The sequence below is a fragment of the Lytechinus variegatus genome, chromosome 1 (genome assembly GCF_018143015.1).
Source record: "Lytechinus variegatus isolate NC3 chromosome 1, Lvar_3.0, whole genome shotgun sequence".
NCBI classification, from domain to species: Eukaryota; Metazoa; Echinodermata; class Echinoidea; order Temnopleuroida; family Toxopneustidae; genus Lytechinus; species Lytechinus variegatus.
The window spans coordinates 78895001-78914956 of NC_054740.1; the positions used below are offsets into that span (position 1 = coordinate 78895001).

General features: G+C 37.7%; 1 protein-coding gene across 1 annotated transcript in view; it reads left to right on the top strand.

The window, feature by feature from the left end:
• Positions 1-19956, top strand: part of LOC121424250 — a 95197-nt gene that overhangs the window by 49596 nt on the left and 25645 nt on the right. Inside the window, 21 exon segments of the mRNA XM_041619869.1 lie at positions 60-211; positions 1038-1326; positions 2416-2814; positions 3456-3689; positions 4257-4445; positions 6649-6965; positions 7185-7296; positions 8367-8641; positions 9210-9360; positions 9881-9916; positions 9919-10109; positions 11072-11261; positions 11674-11750; positions 11752-12088; positions 12802-13221; positions 13854-13939; positions 14773-15088; positions 15981-16171; positions 16404-16641; positions 17094-17290; positions 19393-19630. Of these exon segments, the coding sequence (XP_041475803.1) occupies positions 60-211; positions 1038-1326; positions 2416-2814; positions 3456-3689; positions 4257-4445; positions 6649-6965; positions 7185-7296; positions 8367-8641; positions 9210-9360; positions 9881-9916; positions 9919-10109; positions 11072-11261; positions 11674-11750; positions 11752-12088; positions 12802-13221; positions 13854-13939; positions 14773-15088; positions 15981-16171; positions 16404-16641; positions 17094-17290; positions 19393-19630 (4635 nt within the window).

Here is a 19956-nt window from a genome sequence, read left to right on the forward strand (position 1 = left end):
CTCCTGTGACGGATAAATGTTCTTGCTTAACATTGATGTTTCTCTGATTATTTCTGTAGGAGTTCGTATCAACAGCAGTAGTATTGAAACCATCACAGAAGGAGATCCAGTCCTCCAGGGCAATGCATCTTTCAATGTTGAAATTGATGTAGACTACACCAGTGATGAATCGGGTGCTGATGTCAGTGGGACAAACATCTTTGGAGTCAAGGTCAGAAACCCAATCAGGACAGACATTACTTTTTTGGGGGAGGGCAAGAAGTTTTATCAAGATCCATGATAAATAAACTACTAAATAAATTGAAAGAAAAAATAAGATAAAATTGTGCACTTACAGTATTCCCAATTTTGATGCATTTCATTAGTAAAAAAAATGAATGAAAATGATTTGGTACATAAATCCATAAATTTGCAATATGATTGAAACCCCCAAACCACTATTCCAACATGCAAATTTATGAAACGGTAGTCATGCTTCTTAGTTCATGTGACTTTAAGGATTTTTCATAATTAACAAATTAATTGTAATAATATTCCACTTTGAATGTTGTCTTAAGCTCTTTGCAGATGTATTATTATCCCAGTCCTGAGAATCTATCTTGCCTATATACAGTATATCCACAATCTCCATTCCCTGGGTCATATTCCAAAAAATACAACCAAGCACTAAAAAACAATTTCTCACTTGTTAGACAAAAATAGTTCATATTGTTCTGTACCCCTGTCAAGGAACTAGATGTCAAACAGATTTGTATTCTGATTAATATCATAGTGAGCAAGGTGGACAAAAGTAGCCGTTATTTAGCCGTTTCGTTTACTAATTCCTGTGGAGAAGACTAAATAGCACTGAAAACTTTCTGTTTTTGTAGCTGCTTTTTAAAAGGGCCACAAGATGGCTAAAAACAGCAATAAAAAGGGATACAAAACAGCGAGTTGCCCACTGTGTGTCATATGTGATCATATCTTGAGTAAATTAAGGAAAAAAATATGCAAAATTGTTCATGCTAGGATTCACACAATTGTTTTCCACGTCGTAGATCTTCCTTTCTAATGACGGCTCTGCTAGTGGGATCATCGGTGACAAATACACGGCTGATATTCCTGAAGCCTCTCAGAGTACTACCTTGATGGCCGGGCAACAACTCAACATCCTTCGTGCCATGGCATCAATCAGTACAGTGGGGCTCTCCTGCCCTCCAATGCTCTACCTTTGTGCTGAACTCTTCAAGCCAGGCAATGCATCTTACTTGCTGAATGGCTACGATTCATCCATGGGGACGGTCGATGATTCTTTACTGAGTGCTTGTGAGATTGTAGAATGCAGGGGTATGTGTAGCTCGTGTATGTTTTCATGTAGTTGCTTGTTGTAAAATCAATTTACTTCAAACTAGATTGAATTGTTTGTCGGTACAAATGACTTTTTTATCAGAGGATGCTATAGCTTTCTGAATTCTTAGACTTGAAGAACTGGGATGGGGTGAGTTTAGGGGATAGCGTGAGATTAGGGGATAGGGATCATGTTAGGTTAAATATTATTGTACCTCTTTCTTTTACATCAGTTTTATGCTCTCCTAACATACCAAAAGGTGTATTGTTTTTTTTATTATTCTTTTAACATTCATTTTTGTCTCTGCATAGCAGAGCAAGACTATAGGTGCCGCTTTTCTGACAGTGGTGGCGGGGTCGTCAACATTGAAATCGTAACCTAATAATAATAAGTTTTTGAAATGTTATCTTAACTTAGAAAATATATGGACCTTGCTCATGAGACTTGAACGTAAGGGTAATTAAGTATTACTGAATGTCCTGTCTGAGATCCAGATCACATGATTAAGGTCTAATGTAATGTTAGGTCAGTGGAATATGGCTATGTTGGGGTATTTGTGGAATTGTCATCATAACTTTGAAATTTTATGGACCTAGCTGATAGTATTACAGGCAGGATGTAATACTTACAGGCAGGATGTAATACTCTTTCTGCAACGGACCCCTGAACATCCTGCCTGAGATCCAGGTCACATGATTAAGATCAAAGGTCATTTATGGTCAACAAACTTTGGTTATGTTGGGGGTATTTATAGAATTGTCATCATGACTCTAAAAGTTTATGGATGTGATTCATGAAACATAGGCATAATCAAGTATGAAATCTTTGTTTTGCACACGTCTGAGGTCACATGATCATGGTCAAAAGTCATTTTGTACGTAGCATTTTATTATCTTATGAGTAATTTCTTTTGTGAATACCAGTTCAATAGCACTGCTGCAATATCGAACTGCATAATGCAGGCGAGACTGCCAGAGGCATTCCACTTGTTGATATATTCTTTCACATTGGTTGGGATGGATACATGTACATGCATTCAACAATCCATTTACGTTCTTTGCATGATATATATTTGCATTTCCTATTAGATGTAAGATTCGATGACATGACATTGTCAACAATCGATCCTCCTTGTGTTGTTGAGAGAACTGCCGCTCAGGTCCTGTCTGTCAACGTGACTGTTGAATCCAACTCATCCTGGAGTAGTGCCATTGGGACCAACCTTTGGATCATAGATGCAATCATCAATTCGGGACAGGAGATGTGGAAGGAATCTGCCATACTTTCTATGGACAATGCCAACAGGGACGTGCTGGCTGGATCATCAACAACCTTCCCAAATGTGGAACTCACGCTTGACCTGTCCACTTTCTACTGCCAAGATACGATGGTGGAGCTCTGCGTGTCTATCGCTTCAGATGCGAGCTCTGGCTTTTCTCTCAGTTCAAATTCAGTGACAGAAGTATGCTTGGATGTCCCATGCAAAGGTTGGTATAGGTCCAAGTCTGAAGGGAAGTTGACGTCAGGAGATCGGACCTGCAATTTATTTTATTCCAGATGAAAATAACCACTCCATTCCGTGATTTCTTAAGACTGTATTTGTATTAGTGCACATTTATGCAATTGAACTGAACAATTGCAATTAGTTATTTTAGTCATTATTGTAGAAAAGAAATAAAAGTTACCCATTGAGGTGATATTCTCTATACACTGAAGAAATTACTCTATATTAAGAACAAGTGCTACCATTTTCTTTACAAAACTTGTACCAATATTGCTACTATACAATGTTTATTTATCATGTATATCACTTGATTATAACTAAATTCCAGTGATGTCTTGATATTATGAAACATGTTTTTTAAATATAACTTATTGTACACATTATTACTGGTTGGGATAGTGATTTCTCTATTAAGTCTTCCTTTTTTCTTTAGTTTAGACTAATGTTTTAAAAGTCTTCTATTTCAAGGTCACATAATCTGTGATGGAATCTAAAATGTTGTTATTGTTACAGAAAAATAACATAATATCTCTACTCCAGTATTCATATTCCATTCTTAATGACCATATATGTGGGTTCATTTGCTCATTCTAAAATTGACTCTGTGATTGTTTATTCTTGCAGTAACGGAAATTGACAGCAGCGACTACGAAATCTTCTTCCCAACCAACATCTTGGAGTTAGCAACAGTGGACCTGCGCTTTGCAGTTAGCCTGACTTCTGGTCCTCTCTCAACGGCTGTAGATGGAGATGGGCTCTGGAGGATTGTCAGGGTTTACATGTCTGGCTATGCTGAGGGTAATGACAGCGTTGCCGTGGATACGACTGTTCCTCTTCTCTCCTCTCAAGATGAAGTCGGTAAGCATAGTTTGTTATCTTCGGTCTTCTTCTTATTGTGATGAACAGCGTTAATCATTATTTTGTTTGTTGTATTTTATTGCTGTGTTCACAATACATTGTCAAAAATATTTTCATTGTTTGCAATAAACAAAATAATCAACAATGTATACAATATAATCATAATACATAGTTAGAACAAAGAAATAGTGTGAGCATATACTTCTCATTTTGAGAATTTTGAAAAAAATGAACACAGGACACCGCCATTATGAGCGGTTAAGCTTGTAATTGATGGCGGCCTTATTATAAAGCAAAGTTGCCAAGTAGTACTGATTTTCATCATTTAGTAGTACTGAAAATAAGAAGAACACTGATAGTTTGATGCAAAAGGCTGGTTTCTAAAATATGAGATTTATGATATTTCTTTGAAAATACTGATTTTCAGCTTTTAAAAATACAGTATTGAAATGTTCTTGTTCAGGTAGCTCTGATGGGTTTTAGAATGAACTCACTAAAACTCTACAGAATTAACTGTATGACCTAACTTACCTGCATGAAATAATCTAAATTTTCTTTTCTTTACAGGCATATCTGCTGGAGAAACAATCCGATTGTTGAATATTCAAGCATCTCTCAACTTACAGGATGTTGACTGTGCCAGTATGCCGTATCTCTGTATCGAGGTCGCTCAGGGCGAGACCCCTAGTCCTGCTTTCAATGTGTCCTTTAATGATAATTCCAACATCATTTGTAAAGAGAATGTTAGATGCCAAGGTAATTGTCTGTCATTTTAAGGAATCATGTGCTCTTAAACTTTCTTCTGAGAAAGATATAAAATGAAGTGCCATAATTCAAAATAATTTAATGGTGGAGATTGGGGTTGAAATGAATGCTGTAATGTTATGTAGTTGTGAATTTAAATGTGAAAATATTATTTTTTATTTTGCTAAAATATTATTGTTGATATTGCTAGCACCATGAACATCTCTTGGCAGTGTATGTGATCAATAAAGCTAATAGTAGTTAGTAGTAGTAATAGTAGTAGCAGAGTAGCAGTAGTAGTAGTAGTAGTAGTAGTAGTAGTAGTAGTAGTATAGTAGCAGTAGCAGTAGCAGTAGCAGTAGCAGTAGCAGTAGCATAGTAGTATAGTAGTAGCAGTAGTAGTAGCAGTAGTAGTAGCAGTAGTAGTAGCAGTAGTAGTAGTAGTAGTACAGTAGTAGTAGCAAGAGTAGTAGTAGTAGTAGTAGTAGTAGTAGTAGCAGTAGTAGCAGTAGTAGCAGTAGTAGCAGTAGTAGCAGTAGTAGCAGTAGTAGCAGTGGCAGTAGTAGTAGTAATAGTAGTATAGTAGTAGTAGCAGTAGTAAGTAAAGTAGCAGTAGTAGTAGTAGTAGCAGTAGCAGTAGCAGTAGCAGTAGTAGCATAGCATAGCAGTAGCAGTAGCAGTAAGCAGTAGTAGAGTAGTAGTAGTAGTAGTAGTAGTAGTAGTAGTAGTAGTAGTAGTAGTAGTAGTAGTAGCAGTAGCAGTAGCAGCAGTAGCAGTAGTAGTAGTAGCAGTAGCAGTAGCAGTAGCAGTAGTAGTAGCAGTAGTAGCAGTAGTAAGCAGTAGTAGCAGTAGTAGCAGTAGTAGCAGTAGTAGTAGTAGTAGTAGCAGTAGTAGTAGTAGTAGTAGCAGTAGTAGCAGTAGCAGTAATAGCAGTAGTAGCAGTAGTAGCAGTAGTAGCAGTAGGTAGTAGTAGTATATAGTAGTAGTAGTAGTATAGTAGTAGTAGCAGTAGCAGTAGCAGTAGCAGTAGTATAGTAGTAGTAGTAGCAGTAGTAGCAGTAGTAGCAGTAGTAGCAGTAGTAGCAGTAGTAGCAGTAGTAGTAGCAGTAGTAGTAGTAGTAGCAGTAGTAGCAGTAGTAGTAGTAGTAGCAGTAGTAGCAGTAGTAGCAGTAGTAGCAGTAGCAGTATAGTATAGTAGCAGTAGTAAGCAGTAGTAGCAGTAGTAGTAGTAGTAGTAGTAGTAGTAGTAGTAGTAGTAGTAGTAGTAGTAGTAGTAGCAGTAGCAGTAGCAGTAGCAGTAGCAGTAGCAGTAGCAGTAGCAGTAGCAGTAGCAGTAGTAGTAGTAGTAGTAGTAGTAGTAGTAGTAGTAGCAGTAGTAGCAGTAGCAGCAGTAGTAGCAGTAGTAGCAGTAGTAGCAGTAGTAGTAGTAGCAGTAGCAGTAGTAGCAGTAGTAGCAATAGTAGTAGTAGTAGCAGTAGCAGCAGCAGCAGCAGCAGCAGCAGCAGCAGCAGCATAGCAGCAGCAGCAGCAGTAGCAGCAGCAGCAGCAGCAGTAGTAGTAGTAGTATAGTAGTAGTAGTAGTAGTAGTAGTTAGTAGTAGTAGTAGTAGTAGTAGTAGTAGTAGCAGTAGCAGTAGCAGTAGCAGCAGTAGTAGCAGTAGTAGGAGTAGTAGGAGTAGCAGTAGTAGCAGTAGTAGTCAGTAGTAGCAGTAGCAGCAGTAGCAGCAGCAGCAGCAGCAGCAGCAGCAGCAGCAGCAGCAGCAGCAGCAGCAGTAGTAGTAGTAGTAGTAGTAGCAGTAGTAGCAGTAGTAGCAGTAGTAGCAGTAGTAGCAGTAGTAGCATAGTAGCAGTAGTAGCAGTAGTAGCAGTATAGCAGTAGTAGCAGTAGTAGCTCAGTAGTAGTAGTAGTAGTATAGTAGTAGTAGTAGATCACTCTACACAAACTTCTACTTCTGTATACTAAAGTAATGAAAACTTTATGAAGCTATGAAATGTTTTGAGCAATCATGAAAGGTTTGGCTTTTGCTGCTTTCCTGCCTGTATGTAGTTCAAATCTGAATTGTAAATAACTACTTAGCTAAGTGCAGGTAGCAAATGAAATATAATATAATGATGGCCTTGAGTTCTGGGTGGCAAGAAGTATTTGTAAAAATTATCACAATCAGTGCAATAACCCTTGCGCCTTTCTCTCTCTCTCTCTCTTCCATCTTTCCCAGGTATCGTCATTACAAATAACTCCATCCAGAGTCCTCCCCAGGGACCGGATGCAACTGAAGGGAATGAGAACCAAGCAGTGAACATCACCCTGGTCATCGATCACGACCCTGAACTTGGGACGAGTACAGGTGCGGAGATGTACCCATGGATGGTGACAATATTTTATAATAGCCGATGGGATTGCATGGGGGATGACTTCGGAGACCGAGTCGCAGCTGGGCTCGTCGATCACCAAATGCTTATCGATGATCAAGAGCTTGTGTTAGAGAACCTGGACGTTGATGTGAACCTCACACAACTTGTTTGTCCACAGAGGGTAGGTTTACTCTTTTATTCATACCTTCACCAACTGTGAGTGGTCGCTGGGGGATTGATTTGGGATCATCAGACTGAAAAGTGTTACTTTGTTATTAAAATATTCAATCTTTCTTATCTTAATCTTTATTCAATTTTAAGAGTGGTATCATAGATTAGTGTAGAAAATGGTTCTTCAAGAAAACTACATTTTTGTTTCCCATTTCTTCTTCCAATTTAGGATATTTACCTGTGTGCTGAGTTTAACAAGAATGCATCAAGAGAATCAGATTTCACCCTTAATTACCAGCCACCCTCAGTTAAATATGCCATGCGAGAGGTTGCATGTCACGGTAAGAATCATCTTGATTTTATCAAGAATTTTTCATATATATTGAATTTCATATGATGGAAATAATATGCAATTTTTATTTTGGCCAACTGTTAACCTTCTATTTCATAGCAAATGGTTATGGTATCATGGTTATGGTATCTAAGTAGGAGCATCATGAAATATTGTTTGAGTTTGATATTTGATACATATGACTACCAGGCTTGCCAACTACTCCTTTTTTCCAGGAATTACCCCATTTTAAAGATTTTTATCAACCATAAAGAGGAGCACTCCGTTATCCATTTATTTCAAGTTATGAAGAATAAATCAGCCCATGTATGTATTTGTGTGGTGGGATGTGGGTGTGTATGTAGTTTTTCAACACTTGTAATTTCTCAATGTTTGAATATAAGAATTCTAAACATCTTTGACTTCAAGAAAAAGTGAAGGAGACACACCTGATATCGAGCAGAACAATTCGTGCCATTCAATTAAGATTCCTTTATTTTCCATTTTCAAATGTTGGCTGGCCTGAACCACAATCAAATTGACATAGAAGTAAACAAAGGACCAAATACTTTTTTTAAGTATGATGTGAGTAATGTTATTATGAAGAAAGGTTTTGGGAAACATTATTGGTAAAGGCTTGGTATAACACTGCATTCCACAAATCCAAAACCATCTGTTAGCTCCAGCCACTCCAAAGTAGATTTTAACACTATAGTTCAATCCTGTTTGACATACACGTAGTTTGAAGATTTGGAAAAACAGCGACCCATGCCCCAAACTCCTTGTCCCTAATAATCAAGTGGTGTCCACAAATTGTGGAAAACATAGTAAGCTTGTTGCAAAATTGATTGTTTTGCATTATCATTTGGAATCAATTCCTTAATGCTCACTCAAAAAATATTAAAGGAATTAAGTCTGTGATTTTGATGCGAAAGCCTTGAAACTTGTCTTGTATGGAATGTTTTATTTCTATCTATTCTTTGACTTGATTTTGTTTTGTGGGAAAAACATGAAAGTTTCAACCTTGTTCATTATTTTCTCATTAATATGTTCTTTGATTCATTTCTTCTTATGGTGCAGGCGTGGAGATTTCCTCCACCAATTTCACATTGACTGATGGTATCCAGCATGAGCAAGGAGATGCAAACCATGAAATTACATTTTCTTTCACCGTGACCACATCGGAAACAAGCCGACCACTCAACGGTGCCGATCTCTGGTCATTCCTGATCTACGGCTCTCGGAACGAGGATGGGTCCGGCGATCGTGTGATTAATTATAACTTGACTTCAGACTTGTCTGCAACATCAATTCAACCTGATGGAATGTATGAGCTTGATCCTACCAGTCAGATGGTATGTACAATATGAATGCTCCCTTGGGAGTGGGGAATGTGTATTGAAATGGAATATGATTACAGACTGTCTCCAGTATTGCTTCAATCAGATGGAGCATATGGGCTTGATCCTGTAAGTCAGATGGTGTGTATGGTATGAATGTTCCCTAGGGAGTGGAGTATGTGACTGATATTCTGTGGTATTGAATTCAATACTTCTGTTAAATAAAATTCTATTCGTGTTTAGTTCACTTTATAAAATATTCATAAAACTATAAAAACATTTTTTTTGGGGGGGTGGCATGCATTGTAGATATCTTTCCTGGATGTTATAATGATGCTCAATGGAGAATTTGTAGTAGCAATGATCTGCTCTCTTTCTAAAAAAAAATTGAAAGATATTTGTGCTTAAGAGTTAATATCTACATGCCTCTACATTTAAAAAATGTATCTGATAATTCTTGGTCAGAGTTATATGCCAATCTCTCAAATGTTTTAGATGGATTTTGTCTTCACAACAAAACTTTGGCTGATTATCATTTGCTTGAATATCCCTTATTTATTTGTTTCCTATTTTCTTTTTACAGTTGAATCTCAGTTTTGATGACATTGAATGTATTGAGATGCCATACCTTTGCATGAGGATCCAGAAGAGTGGCAGCTCATCAGTTGATTTCTCATTATGGGGTGTCCCCAATGATCCCATTCTTCAGGATTGTTTCATGCTTGATTGCAGAGGTAAGAATGACACTTATTCTGTTTATTTGACCTAGTCCCTCTTGCATCAATTTATGCTAGTAATGACCATGTGAATGACTGCGATATCACAAGCTGAGTGAATTTCTCATTTATTTTTCCATCCAATGATCTAAAAATGAGATATAATGACCAAAGTTACCATTCCTACAATAAATAGACCCTGCAATGCAGGAAACAATTCAAATAAGATTATCTGAATAACAGAGAGAGACTGATGCATAATATTTGCAATGTGTAGTTGTTACTTTTTGTACATACTTTACAAATAGTTTGACCATATTCTGAATATCATTTCTTCGTAAGGCTTTGTATGACTTTATAAATAATTGATGATTGTATGAAGCATAGTTTATATTGTCAATATCATTGGGTTGGAGAGGGAATCAAATTTAAATTTCGGGAGGAGGGGGGGGGGGGAATATCCCATATCATTGAATTGATGTTCAGCCGCTATGATATCTAAACACATTTAATATGTATGTTTACTTTATATATCAAGGTTTGTACATTGATGAATTCAATGTGTCACTGACTGCCGAGATGAAATTATTTATGAGAACAGAGCAAACGAGCTGACTGCTATTAACCTTGACCTATCATCAAGAATGGACAAAGAGAGTGTTACAGGTTCAAATCTCTGGGAGATCTTTGCCTTCTTTAGCGACGCAGAGGATGGATCAGGAGAGGTCATTGACAGGACACAAATTGCACCTCTTCCTGATAATCAGGTATTAAACCCCCTCCCCCCACCTCCCTAGAGAAAAAAGATATTAGAAATAAAATGAAGAAATAAAAAAAAAGATAAGAAACTTAGAATTTTGTTATTCAATTCCCTAGGACTTTAAGCGGATTATAGCCCATTATTTCATTTTCATTTCAGACACAAATTGCACCTCTTCCTGATAATCAGGTATTAACCCCTTCCCCTCTCTGAAAAAAAAAGAAAAGAAATAAATTGAATGAATAAAAAAAAACATATGAAACTTATTATTTTGTTACTTAATTCCCAAATATTTTAAGCCAATAAGAGCCCGTTATTTCATTTTTTTCCAGCTATTTTTCTATTCAATTTGACTGAATAAATCTCCCTTCCCACACCAAACTCCCCTCCCACATAGATCTTGGCCTTTGAATATGCTTTCACATTTGATAATCCTACTGGCTTCTGAATCAAACCATGTTTACGCTCAAAGTGATATTATTTCAATAATAAGCCTGATTAATGTATTATGCTATGAAATAATCATAATTATGAATAAATAGATTTTGCATTAATTATCAGCCACATTGAGAACTTTTTAGACCGTTCAAATACCCTAAGCTTTTGCTTGAAGTCTTACAAAGGCACCCTTTGTGGTACCTGTTAAATATTTAATAGACTCTGGTAGAGGCTCATGAGTCTTATTTCTTTTCATTGCTGTCGGGTCTAAAAGCCAAATACCTAATGTATTATTGATTCATCCAATACATGGAATCTATCTACTGCTCAATGCTTTAACCAACAACAATTTGAGAGAATATCCATTTGGTCTAAAGCAATTTGGTCTAATAACTAGTTTTTTTATAGTAATTTGACTAAAGTCTCTCGTGTGTTATGACTATTCCTGGGTTATCTTGGTCATGTCTATTCCTTCACTGGTGTGTTTTACTATTTATTTTTTCGTTCCCCCTCCCCAAATCTTCCATTCAGGGTGATCAACATTTCATTGCTGGTAGAGAGATCAGCTTTGGTCCTCTTGACACCAGCCTTACCCTGTCTGGAACGTGTGAAAACGTGATGTATTTGTGTTTTGAGCTGAGAGCCAATGATGCGGCTGTTGTTCCTGATACTATAGTCCTCCTAGGCATGCCAGTCTCCTGTGTACCAATCGACTGCAGAGGTATGGTTTGTGTAATTTAATTTAAGGTACCCCACCCCCATACCACCACCACTACAATATTACCAGAATTCAGACTGTGGTTGGAGCCCATCTTAATTGTCAATTTGAATTCATTTTTTTTTTCAACATACTGTGCAAAATGTTAGATATGCCAATTATACTTAGAATATATGATTTTTAATTTTGTAATTAGATTTGTTTTATTCCAATCATGTTATTATTTCTTGTTGGAAGGCCGAAAGTGTTTCTGCCACTGAAATTAAATGATTGAAAATGGGGGGGTGTTTCTTTTATTTGCTCTCTTTTTCCTTTTTAGATAAAGCCTCAAAATATGACCAATGCCATTTTAGAGTTTTAAATAAAAGTAGTGGTAGAAGAAATGAATACTACATTATCAATACTTTTCACACAGGGGTCATAGTTAGCAGAACCACTCTTCAGGTTAACCCTACTCAGTACACGGAGACAATGGGTCCCATCAACTTTGTGGGCCACGGCTACGGTAACACCCCATCCTGACTCAGCCGACATCTCTGGAACAAGTCTGTGGAATCTGGAATTTTACCTTTCTGATTCGCCAAACGGGAACACATCCTTTGCTCGTGCCCCACTGCTATCGTCCAATGAACCGCTATCTGTTGGTTCAAATGTGGAGTTCAGTAATGTGAGACCGGTGTTTAACGCATCAGAAGTTCTTTGCTACGAAGCCTTGTATCTGTGTATAGTGTTGCAGAAGAATAGTGGTGCAAACCCAGATTTTGGACTGAAAGGTCTTCCAGATGACAGCACTCTGTTGGATTGCGTTGATGTTAGCCCGTCATGCATAGGTCAGTGTATACTCAAACCTACAATGCTGGAAGCATATCATTCATCATAGCTTGCATTCATAAGAAATATATCTAATATATAAATATAGTATTATAAAGATCATCCAATTTTGTTGTTTTGAGGAAAAAAAGAAAAAAAAGAAATTGAGGGGGGTAAATAGCAGTGGGGTCAAATGAAACATATTTTTATTGGGAAATGAAATAAAAAAAAGCATTATGACATCAAAACCTATCTTGTAAATGATTTAGATTTTTGATCTTATGTCTTTGATCTCTTGTCTTATTAAGAAATTTATGTCCCAGGTAAAAGAACTAGATCCTCTGGAGACCCACTGAGATTAACAAAACCAATTAAACAAAAACAAACTGGAGATGGAACCTTCACTGTTGCATCCTCAATGGAATGGAACAAACTCCCTCTCACTTTAAGACAACAGTTGAATCATTTAAGAAGTCCCTGAAAACGTTTTTGTTCTAGGCAAGGGCCTTAATTTTAAATGTATGTCATTCTGTATTTGTTTTTGTATGAATGAAAAAGCTGAAATTTAAGCTATATTTGGGTAAAGGGCATTATAAATATTGGGTATTATGGTTATTTATAAGGAATCATATTCATTGATTTTCAGATTTCATGGGACATTCCACTATATGGTTGTTCATAAACTTTTAATTGAACAATCACCTTTTGTTCTCTTTGATTCTCCTGCAAACAGGTGTTGTTGTTGCAGAGACCGACCTTGGTCTCATCAACAGCCCCGTTCTACTCAGTGGTGAACCAAACATGGAGCTTGGACCCCTCAGTATAGACATAACCTTTGCCACCCAAACAAGAGCCATCCTAGATGGTAACAACCTCTTCAGTTTCCTCATCTTAGCCAGAGATGGAGCTGGACAGGATACTGAACTGGACCAGAGACCACAGACGGTACCGACGAGCAACGTCCAGAGTTCAGGCATGATTCAATTTCCTTTCCAGTCTTTAGTTGTTGATTTGACGGGCATTCGTTGCGACCAGATGACATCCATCTGTGGTGTCCTTCAAAAAGGCTCAGATCCAGAGCCTGATTTTACTCTCCAAGGGCAGGGTCTAGATATGACGCTTCTAGAAGACTGTGTGGATCTCCAGTGCAGAGGTATGTTTTCAGAGTGTTGGTATATACATACCAGAAATTCATTTCAAAATATGCATTCGAAAGATGAAGTTATGTTTATTTTTCACTCTAATCTTGTAGTATCAATGAATTTCATTTTTTAAACATAAAAACATATATATCCATATCTTTTACAAATTCTGTTGTGAAATATAGTGGAAAAAGCAGTGCAAATGATTTTCATGAATATTTTATGTAACACGGTCAAATACTCATACTGCTGTATTATTAAACTTTATGATATTTAACGTTACTGGCTTATAGTATATTATGAAAATTTTATCTTGGAAGTTTATCAAAAACAAGTAGAATATTATAATATATGCAATATTTTAGCAATGTATTAATAGTGAGATGTGCACTTCAACTGCACCTACATCTCTATATGCACCTTAGATTGTCACAGATGTTCTTTGCACAGGTGTATAGCGCAACATAGCAAATCCAAAGCCATAGTTCGCAAATTTTCAATAAATTTGCAAGATAGTACAACTTTTAGACTTAGAGCTACAATCAGACATTGTTGAATAAGTGAACAGTCTGTGCTACAATCAGCGATACTTTGTTTAATTGACCAAACCTTTTTGTTTTATCAATGTTTTGTTATTCCACAGGTGTCGAGGTGGAGAGCTTGTTTATAAACTTCATGAGTGGATTACCCCTTCTGGAGCTTACTGCTTCACATGAAGTCAACTTCTCTGTAAGTTCTCAGTTCCAACTATTTGTCATATTTATTGCCACCAAGATATTATGAAGTTAGCTGTACTTCCCTATCAATTTATCAAATACCAAGTCTGATGCCAGTTAGAATTGCCCCTAGGAGAATAAGCAGTTCTTGAACTTTGGTTGCCCTGGCGACCGGTTTAAGGACCTATATGCCAGAACACTACCTCATTTGTATGTTCAGTACCGACCATACATATTTGAAAGATGCCTGCAGGGTGTTCCATAAAGTTGTTCATAAGTTCTGCATGGCTTAACACATGACTTGTTATGATTTTGTGTGTAAATTTCACCCATCTATATACTGTTCCCTTGTTTCGATGTTATACCATTTAACTTTCTAGAATTCTAATAAAATCTTGTCAAATAACAAATTTTGCTTTCAGATGCCTGCTAGTAATGAAAATTTCAATCTAACAAGTTAAGAATCAAGCTTTAGCCGATGAAAATACAATTGATTGAGAATCTGATTTTTTGCAAACCAAAGGATCACCAGTCGCACATAGGTCATTTGTAACTTAAAACAGCCATTGGTTGAGTATCCTCAGATATGGAAGACATGATTTCTCATTTTTCATTGTCCCTGGAATTGTACATTTAACTTTGAACTGCATCTCGCTCGCAAAAGACTGTTCACTTGATGAGAATAATGATGATGAAAAATAATGATGGCAATAATACAAATAATGACAATAAACATAATGATAATGATAAAGATGATGGTGACAATGATGGTCAGGATCATCATGATAATGATAACGATGATGATGATGATGATGAAATATTTTTTTTTTTTCAATTTTCCTGCAGCTGACTGTCACATCATCCTCAATGGGTGCTAGTGCCGTCGGTGAAGATCTGTGGTCCTTGACAACATTTCTCAGCCGCGATGAGAATGGCAGCAACCCGATCTCGGCAAAGACAGCGTACATCGGTAGCGATGTAAACATGGACCTAGCAGCCGGCCAGAGTATCGACATTGCAGCATCCGTCAATCTGAACACTAGTGACTTGGTGTGTGACACCGAGTTCTTCCTTTGCGTGGTGCTATCAAAAGGAGATGCAGTGAATCCAGATTATACCCTGGAGGGTGACCTCCAAGTTTGCCGATCATTTGTATGCAATGGTAATATATTCATATCCACATGACTTCATTCTTTAAGTCATCCTTCATCATGCAATGATACAGGATTTAAATGCCATCTCTTGACTAGTCTCTAATCCATTCAAGGAAAAAAAAATGCATTTTGTATATTCTCTGAAATATATTTCGTATTTGAGGTTCAGAATGACTATAAGAATAAAATATTCATGGGGGGTTGGAATTTGCAAGTTTTTTTTAAGTAATGGCCAAAAATTAGTTAATAAATTTGGCCTGTTGTACGATTGCTTTGGTGTCATGATTCAATATTGAATTCAGTCAGATACATTTTAATGGTTGTGAATTTCAAGTATTTCAAGTATGGACAATAGGATGGTCTGTTTTCTAATTTTCCCATCAGATATACAGTATGATATTCTGTTCTTAAATCGGGTCATAGGACAGTTGTAAGTTGTGCTTTGGCCTTAGATATTTGCACTCTTCCTATTTTGCCCCCCAAAACAGCACACTGATTTATCAAACCATGGATGCATACACAAATATACATTTCTCCAGCTTTTCTATTCATAAATTTGGCATCACTTAATTTCCATGATAAAGAGTCATTTGAAGCAATCAAACTATAAAAAGGGGGATATTTGATGCAATAGATTTCTCTCCTTGAAATAAAAGGGTATATATGTAAAAAAAATCACATTTACATAAACAATGTTAAAGATCAATTATTACATTTTGAACTGGATAATAAATCCATATACAATTTGAATTTATTTAGGTCAAATATCCTAATACCATGGAAACTGACTTTATCAGTAAATAGCGTGTTTTTAAAAATCTGGTCTGGAAAAGCAAAATTTGGAGGATTATTGAACTTGTAAAGACTTAAACTGTACATGTCTCATTAATGTTCACATAGGTGTAAATCTGACAAACGCTAACCTAATTATTAGTTCGGACGATGTGCTGCGGAACTTTGACCCCATGTCGGAGCTCACGGTCGATGTGAGTGTTGATGTCATTGAGGGCTCTGCTACAGTTACTGGCCAAGATCTTTGGCGCTTTGATTTCTTCACCAGTACTGACTCAGCTGGAAATGTTTCACCTTCGGTAAGTGAATATGTTTATCCTTCATTTGTCATTAATTTTTTTCTTACAGGCAAAAGGATGGGAGAATTGTTGCAGATGTGTTGAATTGAGCTGGTTAAGTTAAGTTGTTTACACATTGTATTTACACTGTTTGATTTTGATCATTGTTTTGATTCCATGACTTAAACTTTAGCAAGAATTTGATAGGATTGTGTTGCTAGTAATTACATCCTTACTCTTTCCACACAAACAGCCAAGAGCTACAGCAGACAACCTGACTGCAGAACAAGGCAGTGTGTCCCTAAACGCTGGAGAAACGTCCACCATCTCGGGTGTGATCGTGTACCTTGACTTGAGTTCAATCTCCTGTGACACTCCAAGGTATCTTTGTGTTGAGGTTTGGAGAGGTGACCAAGCGTTCCCATATTACTCCATCAGCAACCTAGATTTCCCGACTCAGCTCAGAACATGCAGACCCATTGAATGTGCTGGTAAGTTGTTTTTTTTGCGTTATGTGTTCACCAATCCCTAAAGAAAGGAGAAATGTATCTCTTTTTTTAGATTCTAGGTGCTTGAAATTAGCTCTTTGTACCTTTAGGCAATGAAGCAATCTTGGTGATACAGGGGATGCTGTCTTGTAGAATGTTGCAATGATGCTTGCAACCATACTTTCCACAAATCGGTTAGAATTAAAAGTTTATTATATTCAGACCTACAGGTGGGTCTGCCACGGTTCCCACAGTCATGGAAAATCCTGGAAAATCACAGACGTCAAACTTGCATGTTAATCAAGCTCTGAGTGGCAAAATCATCTACATTAATGAGCTGTGCGATATAGTCAAAAGGCAAATAGTATAGGGTGAAGGATAGTCCAGGGTAAGGAAAAGCAGTGTGATTAGCATTTAGTGACTGTCTCACTTCTATTCCATATCTTATTTTGCAGGAGTTAATTTTATGAGTGTCACCCCCGTAGTGATCACTCCGCTTATTTGGATTGAGGAGCTTGCTAACCAGACTATCGCATTGGAGGTCATCCTGATGCCTGATCCAGCCAGGTCTGGTATCGTTGGGGAAAACCTCTTCCAAGTAGATGTCTTTGCTTCAGCTTCAACCACTGGGACAGAAGGAGAGATCTCTCCGGTAAGTACATACAGACCGTTGGGTCTCAAATGATATGTAACTTTGGAAAAAAATCAAGTTGTCGCATTTTATTTTATTGTCTTCAGCCATGTACCGGTGAAAATCAATCAATTTTTTTTTCTTCAATATGAATATTTTCAGGAAACTTGAATCTTGTTCAGTTGTAGCCAGGTTTTGACAATATGAACTGAATTTTTTCAAAATAGCAAGTCTTTGTGACATGGTTGATACATTGACATCAAGTTCAATGGCCAGTTCATGCAGGTAACTTCATTTGGATGTGCTGTGGTGTGAGAGAACTACAGTCCTTAACCAATTACCTACTGGCATTGAGAGGAGCCTGTACAAAGCCTAATGGAAGTAAAGAAATCAGAACTCAATGCAGGAGTCTCGCATCTTATCCTCAGAGTTCACTGACCGTTGCCAGTTTGCACCAATGCAAAGTAGCTGTGGCATCTAGTGTTGCCAAAAAGTTGCCAAGTGGCACTCAGTGACTCAAACAGCCTCACAACTGGTGCTTGGTGGCACGACGAATATGTCAATCATTTTGAAATTTTCATTGTGCCAAGTTCAATCTTTGGCACCATTATGCACCACCACGCTCCAGTTGGGAGGCAGTTTGAGCCACTGCATGCCACTAAGCACCTTTTTTGGCAACACTTGGTGCCACAGCTGTTTAGCATTGGTGCTAATTGGCACCAACTGGCGCAAACTGGCAACTGCCTAGTGGACTCCAAGCATAACACATGATACTTGGTCTATTTAATCATAATCATTTCATTTATTCATGATCATCACACTGTCTATGGCAGGGGTTCTCAAACTTTTTCTTTGAAGGGCCAGATGAGACTCCAAGTAAACCTGAAAGGGCCCGGGTGAAGTGGATACTAAGAAAAAAATGTGCGCGAATCGCAAAGACCCTTGTGGTCGGGGTCCTAGAAGCTCTCTTGTGCAATATGGCCCTTATTTTGGGAGCAATTAATCCAACAAATTTAAAACAGTTTCATATGGAACGCAGGCAAAATTAGAAAAGATTTCAAAATACAGCGAGGGTCAATATTGATGATAACAAAATTGTAGTACTTTGTTAAAAGGAATCTAGATTGTACCTGTAAATACCTGGTATTGGGGAGACAGATAATGTCTTGAAGTAACATTTTTTTGTAGTCAAAGAAGAATGAATGATAGAGCATGTTTACAGTAGACTCTAACAAGGATGTCAGTCTCCTTGTCACTTTCTATATGGAAAAATTGACAGTCTGTCAGCAACAAGTTGCTTGAACCTTGGCACAAACGGTGTAATTGCCAGACGAAGGCACTGGTGCAATTGTTTACTGGTCAAGCAGGGGCCGCAGAAGCGGGGGGGGGGGGGGCTTCAGTCCCCCACTTTTTTCCAAAACCATGAACAAAAATGACCATATGATTGTGATTTTTTTGCACGGCCAGCCCTCCCCCCCCCCCCCCCCGCACGTTGTTCGCGGCCCCTCTCAAGGTACTTCGGTATGAGTTAGTTCTTTAAAAATGTTCATTGTGGAAAATGCACTTTCGCACCTGGATGTAGATCGAAACATGGTGAGAACAGCGCTGGTCATCTAATAAGAAAGTAGATCGAACAGACTAAAAAGAGTCCACTAAACTTTGTTTAAAAGTCAATTAATTTGACTGCCATTACTTTTATTACGGTTAGGTCTACACAATGTAACCATAATGAGCCATGTTACATATTGTGACTTAAAAGTGATTTAAAAAATCCAGCAGAGTCTCGCGGGCCAGATTGGGAAGCTCTGCGGGCCGGATCCGGCCCGCGGGCCGTAGTTTGAGAACCCCTGGTCTATGGACACCTGTGATGCTATATCATTGAAAAAAAAATTGAATAGCACAAGTAAATGTAATGTTGATTTCAGATTGAAAATACTTTAATCAGCAGTTCCAACTAGTATAACAAAGTTGACTTTGTTGGGCAAGGAGGGAATGGCATGACAGCATGTACTGTGAAACAAAACAATAATACTAGTATCAGGAAATATAGTTTGAGTAATTAGAGAAAGTTTGTTCAATTACGGTACGTGCATAACATTTTAATATTTTGTTTGTACTTGAAGGTCACTGTACCCGTGTCTAATGCCTATACATCAAATCTGAGGGTTGATCGTTTACAGAACAATACTCTGGTGAATATCCAGGCTGTAATGGATTTCACTGGCCGGTCCTGCAGTGAACTCTCCTATATCTTTGTACGCGTCAGAAAGGGGGCAAATGCCATGCCAAATTACTTGCTAGAGGGCGAGGATGATCCCTTGGATGATTCTAATCTTGGCTTTGCTCTTCAACCGTGTGCAGGTAATGATTATTATGGTGATAATGGAAATGATATGGTGATGGGGATGATGATGATGATGATGATGATGATGATGATGATGGTGGTGTGGTGGTGGTGGTGGTGGTGGTGGTGGTGGTGGTGGTGGTGGTGGTGGTGGTGGTGGTGGTGGTGGTGGTGGTGGTGGTGGTGGTGATGATGATGATGATGATGATGGTGATGATGATGGTGATGATGATGATGATGATGATGATGATGATGATGATGATGATGATGATGATGATGATGATGATGATGATGGTGATGATGATGGTGATGATGATGATGGTGGTGGTGATGATGATGGTGA